The sequence below is a fragment of the Callospermophilus lateralis genome, chromosome 7 (genome assembly GCF_048772815.1).
Source record: "Callospermophilus lateralis isolate mCalLat2 chromosome 7, mCalLat2.hap1, whole genome shotgun sequence".
NCBI classification, from domain to species: Eukaryota; Metazoa; Chordata; class Mammalia; order Rodentia; family Sciuridae; genus Callospermophilus; species Callospermophilus lateralis.
This window is the reverse complement of record NC_135311.1, coordinates 11,907,943-11,915,330: the sequence shown is the minus strand read 5'-3', so window position 1 is coordinate 11,915,330 and position 7,388 is coordinate 11,907,943. Positions and strand designations below refer to the sequence as shown.

At 49.6% G+C, this 7,388-nt stretch overlaps 1 protein-coding gene across 1 annotated transcript; it reads right to left on the bottom strand.

Moving 5' to 3' along the window:
* Positions 1 to 943: 943 nt before the first annotated feature.
* Positions 944 to 7,154, bottom strand: Fcrl6 (Fc receptor like 6). Its single transcript, XM_076861609.1, has 6 exons — positions 6,863 to 7,154; positions 6,088 to 6,372; positions 5,658 to 5,939; positions 5,134 to 5,259; positions 1,815 to 1,880; positions 944 to 1,017 (listed from the first exon to the last, which is right to left on the bottom strand). The coding sequence occupies exons 1-6, from the start codon at positions 7,152 to 7,154 to the stop codon at positions 944 to 946; spliced, it is 1,125 nt and encodes a 374-aa protein (XP_076717724.1).
* Positions 7,155 to 7,388: the final 234 nt, after the last annotated feature.

Below are 7,388 nucleotides of genomic sequence, written 5' to 3'. Positions count from 1 at the left end.
CTGAGGGTTGAACCCAGGGTGCTGGACCACTGAGCCACATCCCCAGCCCATTTTTATATTTTACTTAGAGACAGGGTCTTGCTGAATTGATAAGTGCCTCTTAGCACCTTGCTGAGGCTGGCTTTGAACTTGCAATCCTTCTGCCTCAGCCTCCTGAGCTGCTGGGATTACAGGCATGCACCACCATGCCTGGCTCCTTGTAACTCTTAGGAAAGAACTGGGTCTGTGTTTGCTTCCCATGCCTCGGCCATGCTTTGGGCAGTAACCAGCCAGATTCTGGAGAATTACCCCTGAATTGAGACACCTTGGCTGTCCATTTCCCCCAGTCTCCTTCATGGGAAGGAGAGGCTGAGTCCAACCATTTTTATAGACAAGGAATTGAAATATTAGAACAGGTGAGCAATTAAAAACAACAACAACAACAACAAACAATTCCCTGTTTTTGAACATCTGTTACATGCCAATCTTTAAGATTGACTTCTACAACCCAGGTTCTATTCCTAACAACTTCTAGTAGTCTTTAGACATTGTCCTCATTTTATAGATTAGACTCGGAGAGTTTACATGACTTATTAGAGTGGTGGTTTGTAGGGGATGATTGTAGTGATGGAGTTTGTGGTGGTTGTGATGGTGGTGAAGATGGTCACGATGGTGATGAGAGTGGTGCTGGTGGTAGTGAGGGAGGGATTGATGGTAGTCCTGATGGAAAGTGGTAGTGATGGGGATAGTGAAGGACAGGCTGGTGGTGGTTATGGTAATGTTGATGATGGTAGCAAAACTGGTGGTGATGATGATTGTGCTGGTGGTCCTGGTGATGGTGGTAATGAATAAGGGGATGGTGGTGGTTAGTGAGGTGGTGTTGGTAACAGTAGTACTGGTGGTGGTAATGGGAATAATTACACACTTGCATCCTAGTCCCAGGACTTCCAAGCTTGGCCACAGTTCACTCACCTTCTTTCCTCTTTGTATGCGCCAGAGAGTAGGTAACATTTTCACCTTTGTCTTTCTGGTAATGTACTGGAAGAAGGAAGGAAGTTTAAACGGGATTTACTTGACTCTCCCACCTCCAGCCGTGAGTGTCTTGAAGACACTTACAGAGGGAATCCAGTCAGGGGCTTTGTCCTGGTGATAACTAGCTGTGGAGATCTATTAGTAATGTGGGGGTATTCATCCTGTCAGGTGCCTGCCCCCCTCAACAGACTTTAGCAGTTTTCCTAGCCTGTTTAAACCAAAGGTTGACAAACATTTATATGAAAAAACAGTAAATGTTTTAGGCTTTGTGGGTTGTATCTTTTCTTTCTTTTTTTTAAAAAAACATCTTTTATTTATTTATTTATTTTTATGTGGTGCTGAGGATCGAACCCCACGCCTCATGCATGCCAGGCAAGCGCTCAACCATTGAGCTACAAGCCCAGCCTAGGTTGTATCTTTTCTATTGCAATTATTCAACTTTATAGTGTAATAGTAGCTCTATAAAATATGTAAGAAAAAAAATGAATGTGGCTGTGTTCTAATAAAACTTTATATTTACAAAAACAGGCAGCAGGCCAGGTTGGGTCCATGGGCCGTGGTTTGCTGACCTTTGGTCTAAACCCTCCTTGCCTTCTTCCCTGGAGTCCTGGCTCCCTTTCTGCCTCCCTCTCCCATCACCAGCTCCACAGCACTCGTTCCTCAAACTCTCCCTTGAAGCTGTCATCTTCCTTTCCCAGATGACTCCGATTCTAGAAAACTCTGGGCTCAGGGAGACCTCCTACGTCAACAAGAGGGCCTTCTTCACTTCCTGGACAGGTGGTGGTCCTGCTAGAAGTCCTTACCATTTGCATACAGCGGGCACTGCTCTCCTCCTGGAGCTGAGGGTAGATTCCGGGATCGAAGGGTCCCTAGGAGACACACAGGCACAATTTCCTGAGCCTCCCTCACAGAGCAGGTGGAAGAGTGGGGACAGAAAGTCTGTGAGAAGGATGGTGGTGGAGCTGCCCGAGGCCTGCGGCTGGCTTGCTTATGAGGCTTAATTCACAGGTCTGGACATGATTAATTTTTATGGGATGTTTCTTTTGAAAAATACCCTAGAGGGTAGGATGGCTCCATGGGAATCACCAGCTGGAGGAAGCAGGGTCAGGAAGGATGGGTCACACTCTTGTACAGAAAGGGCCCAGACCCACAAGCCAGGCTGCTTTTGGGAAGGAGGAAAAGCTAATAACGTTGACCACATACTATATGCCAGACCCTGGACTGAGAATGTCATGTAAAATGTCTCCTTCATACTAAAGCACTTCACCCAGTGACCAGCACATAGTTGGACTTCCAAAAGTCTCCCTTACTAACTCTTTGATGCTTGGTATTGTTTATAATCATCTTGCAAAGGTGGATACTGTTATCTCCATTTGATAGATGAGGTGACTGAGGCCGACCCAGGTGACGTCTTCAAGGTCACAGTCATTGGGGGAATCAGAAGCTAGGTCTGTATGCTTTTTTTCTCCCCTAACATTCTGCCTTTAGAGAGTAGGTGCTTCCAGAATGGAAAATTAACTCCTAGGGCAGGAACTATGTCACCTGTGGATTCCAGAACACTGGTTTATGCCTAGCGCCTGAGACGTGCTCATTAGCGCTAACATCAAGAAGGCACCACAGTCACCAGGTAGGACCTGTGGAAAAGGTCCCTCCTGTAAAAACCAAGAGGGCATTTATGGCGACTCAGACGGGCCCCTGGTTATTAAACTTCCCTTAGTGCTCATTTGCCAGGGCTGTGATTCTGAGTCTCCCTCCAATGAAGAGTTCCATGAATTGGATGGAACTCTGTTTTATGGGAGGTGTGACAAGCAGTAAAATGAACACTTTTAAACAAACACCCCAAACTTGAACATGTGGGTGAATGCTGCTTTGAAGTGCACTCGTACGTGACAATGACACCATCATTGGTCAATATGTTTTGGAAAAACTGCCTTCAGACATTCAGTCCTTTGAATGTTTTGTTTGTGGCTTTTGTTGTTGAGCAATGGATATGCTATCTGGAAATAGCTGAGAGTCTTGTAGAGGAGGGTATGAAGAATAAAGCTGTTAAAATGACTGCTTTTTTTTTTCTTGTGTGGCTGTGGAATTGGGGCTGAAAGTGGCTTTTTGAGTAATGTTCTAAAGTGTATTTTGTGCTCCCGAGAATCTGAGATATCAGGAGCACCGCCAGGAGTCCTGTTTGCCTGAGGGATGGGCCCCTTTGTAAAATGGAGCGTGTCTGCTCCCACACTGTCTTGTCTGGGGCTGGGGAGGGAGGTGGCTGTATATGTTACCTGCCTTTTGTACTCTGATCCGGAGATAAGTGGACAGAGATGCCTGTGTTACTGGGGCCAGGCTGGGCCGTTGGGGAGGCTTTATTACAGAGGCAGGGATGGTGGGACTCACAGATCTTTGGTTTGTGGTCCCTTGGTCCAGCAGTCTCCCCGCCCAGTTCTGGGTCTGTCTCCACCGTCTCCTACCTTATAGAGATACCTGAAAGCAAATCTAGCCTGCAGACTTCAGACTAGTGGGAAGGAGTGCCCTTTCTCCTGCTGTTGGGTGGGTAAAAACTGTGAACTGATGAGAACTGTTGAGAACATTAAAAAGGAGAGAGGAAATTGAAGGATAGCTCAAACCCTAACTGCTGAGGCGAGAGACTGGGGCTGGGGCTGGGGAGAGCACCTTGCAGATAACTTGGTGGACGGTCAAGGAAAGCTTTGGATTAATGACTGGGTGGTCTTCCTTGATCACCTTGGGTGGCTCTGCTCTGGGACAACTTCTCACTCATATCTTAACAGCGGGAGCTGAACGCTTGAATAAGTAAATCTCGCTTTGGAGGTCTATGAGAGCTTTCGCTTTTGCCCTAGACAAGTAGAAAATAGGAACATTGCCCCAGTGGAGGAGAAAGTAGGGTTGATTCGAACCCCTGTAGGCAGAGGTAAAGCCCTAGGAACACACTGGCACCAAACAGCTCTGGCATTGATATCTATTCCTTTATATGTGACCTGAAGGGAACGTGGATGCGTTGGGATAAACATGCAGCCACCCAAAGTGACTGCTCTGAAAGCCAATGCTGGTCACCAGGCTTCAGTATCATCCCCAGGACAGGAAGAAGAGGAATCTGGGATATCAAAATTAACAGGTGACCTCTGAATTCTACGCATCTGATTATTTCCACTCCTTCTCTATAGAGTCCTCAATGTCAGAATTTTAACCAAGCCTTTTATTTTTAGTGAATTGGATTAGAAGAACTAGAAAACGAACAGCAGGAGAAAGGGCAGCCTGTGGAACCTGCTGGGGTCAACTGCAAGGACTGGAACGAGAACTTGCTAAGCACCTGCTGCCTGCCAATCAAACACGTGAGGCAGGAGATGCACGTTGTCTCATTAACTTACATCTTTACAACATCCCTGAGAGGAAGGCGGTTTAGTGAGTCTTAGAATGAACTGGCCTAAGGCTACGGAACTAGTAAACAGCCGTGTTGGGACCAGGCCATCGCTCAGTCCTCTCTGTCGTGTTTCATTTTAGATGAGTCAATATTCATGAACAACACTATTCAAGGTGTGTGTGTGTGTGTGAGTGTATGTGTGTGTGTGTGTGAGAGAGAGAGAGAGAGAGAGGGAGGGAGGGAGGGAGAGAGAGAGAGAGAGAGAGAGAGAGAGAGAGAGAGAGAGAAAGCACATATGCACTGCAGGTCTCATTTTTTCATTCTGCTCTATTAGCTCACCAGAGCTCTGCTGAGTTTAATGAGAGAGTTGGAGGCCTTGGTTTCTTTTCAGTCATATTTATGACCACAAATAATTTTTTTTTTAATGCGAAGGACAGGGATGTACATCACATTTGGCTTGGAAGAATCTTTCATCTGTGCTTCTGTTCATGCTAATGTTCAACTTGTGTGTACTGTGCCTCTCTGTATGCCTGTGGGCATGCGAGATAGAGTGTCTGTCTGTGTGTGCGTATGTTCTGGATGCTCTATGTGTCCCTCCATGTGCTCTTTTGTATGATATATGAAGAGAAATCCCTCCTCCCACCCAACACTCAAGAGAAGAGAGTGTCTGATCTTGACAAGTGCTGGCTTCTCAAAGGCTGGGCAGTGCCTGGCCTAGGGATTCAGCCACGCAGAAAGCCCAAAGAGTTACTAACCAGCTTTCCTCCAAGGTCTGAAATAAGCTAGAAGTATGGCAGCAATGACCATCAGGCCAAGCACACATGCAAGGAGCCAGGCAACCAGCTGGTTGCTGCTGATAAAGGTGGACATGTCTTGAGAACCTGGGGGAGGAGGGAGGAGAGGTGACCATGAGCACTGAGGATGAATTTCAGAGATGCAACCCAGACTGGCCCAGAAAGAGGCGGAATGATTGACTTTAGGGGAAACATATGGCCCCGGGGAGCCTTGAAAGGGGAATGAAGGATGGCTCAGAGGATACCTGTATAATCAGGTAGTGTCATGGGTGACCATATAACCTCCCCCACCCCCCGCCAAACAAGGTCCCCCACTCCCTGCCAGGTTCAGTGGACAGTTCCTTCTGTTGGGGCCCGTCTCAGTCATGCAGAGCCTGCCCTGAGCCCATCAGTGTGTTGGGTGTGATCGGAAGTGCACCGAGGAGTGTGATCAGACTCTTGCCAGGTTTCTGGGGCTCAGAGCCTGGTTCGGGGACAAAACGTACCATTCACAGAGAGCTTTACAGGCCCACTGCTGGCTCTGGAGATCATGTTCTCAGCCTCACAGGTGTGGTTCCCAGCGTCCTGCTCTGACTTCAATAGGAAGCGAAGGGGGGCGGCTTCCCCCTGGAGAGCTGAGTAGTTCCCCAGGATCTCCCCATTGAGGTAGAACGAGTACAGGATGGGAGGGGAGCCCCTTTCAGCCTTACAGAGGAGCTCCACCACGTCCCCCACAGCAAGGCCAGCAGCCCTGGGTTGCAGAGTGAGCAGAGGACGAGACACAGGAGCTGGGACAGCACATGGGGTAGAAAAGTCAGCCTGACTGTCAGATTCCAGGGCCCCCTCCACCCGTGGGACCCTCCCCTACTCCCAAGGGGTCCTGTTGCCTGATGCCTGGAACCCTGGGGACTGTGGCCCCTTCCCTCACCCATTTACCCTGCACCTTGATCTCCAGCGGAGGACTCTGTTTCTGGACCCTGTGACCCTCAAGGGCCACCTTACACCAGTAAAGCCCAGAGTCTCTCTCCTTGACTTCTGGGATGGAGAGCTCTGGGTGGAGACTCCTTTCCTGCAAGATGTGGCCATTCTTATGGAAGGAGAAGAAGAGCTGCCAGGTGGACTTCTGGGGATGCGGCTTTGTCTGACATCTCAGGGTCAATGGGCTGTCCTCACCAAGTTCAGGAGAGGGGATGGCCCTCAGCACAGGAGGCAGGAACAGCTCTGGGAAGACACAGGCCCAGGGCTCAGGAGGGGAGTCCTGGACAATGAGGCTTAGGAGGCCAAGGACTGAGCTCCGGCTGCAGCTCCTTGACCCAGATGGGAGACAGTTCCATCCCCAGGACCTGTCTTCTTGTCCCCACCCACAAGCTCTGGAACAACTCCCACATAGCCAAGCAAGCCCTCTGGAATCCCAGGAGTCAGAGCCGGAAGGCCCCTTAGCAGTCATCTGGTCCCCAGAGAAAAAGAACGAGTGACTAAGCTGGGCCAGGCCTCTTTCCAATTCACCCTCCTTCCCCTGGCTCCAGACATGGCCCGTGGGGGTGAGGAGGACATTTAGACACCATCCTGAACCCTTGGGACCCCAAGCATTGGCCCCACATCAGGGGTAGTCAGAGAGAGAAGTCCTGCCCAGAGGGCTACTGACCTCGAGAGGCTGGATCCCTGAGCAGCATCCTACTGCCCCACCAACCCCTCTGAGGTGGTGACTCACCTTGGACTTGAACCGTGATGGCCTCTGAGGTGTACGTGAGCCAGCGTGTGGTATACGTCTTCTGTCCTTTGCAGCTATACTGGCCGCTGTTTTTCACTGTTGCTGTCTCTATGAAGCAAACTTGGTGGTTCTTAGAGCAATTGAGGGGTTTTCCATCTTTGTAGAACGTCACCTGGGACAGCTGTGTGTGCATCCATCCCTGGCATTTCAGAGTCAAGACCTCTCCTTCAAATACAGGGTCCGGCAGGAATTGAAGGTCCAGCCAGACTGGGAGACACAGGCACAGGGTCATCCTGGGGCTGCAGCCCGTCAGCCCAGTTTCCCCTCTTCATCCCCAGCGTGAGACCTCCCTGCCCTTGCTAGCTCTCGGTTCTCCAGTCCGGCCAGAAGAGACCCGGCAGGGCCTTGACGTCTTTTTCTTCTTCTCTCCTTCCTCTTGCCTTTCTTTATTCTTCTCCTGTCTCCCTCCCCTTTCTCCTCTCTCTGGCTTTCTTCCCTCCCACACTCTTTTTCTCCTTGCGTGTTG

Excerpts from the sequence above, each read along its gene's own strand:
- Fcrl6 (XM_076861609.1), bottom strand. The coding sequence starts at position 7,154 with ATGACCCTGTGCCTGTGTCTCCCAGTCTGGCTGGACCTTCAATTCCTG. Across the intron at positions 5,940-6,087 it reads GCTGGAGATCAAGGTGCAGG|CTCCTGTGTCTCGTCCTCTG; the intron begins GTAAATGGGTGA and ends GTGCTGTCCCAG. Across the intron at positions 5,260-5,657 it reads TGTAAAGCTCTCTGTGAATG|GTTCTCAAGACATGTCCACC; the intron begins GTACGTTTTGTC and ends CTCCTCCCCCAG.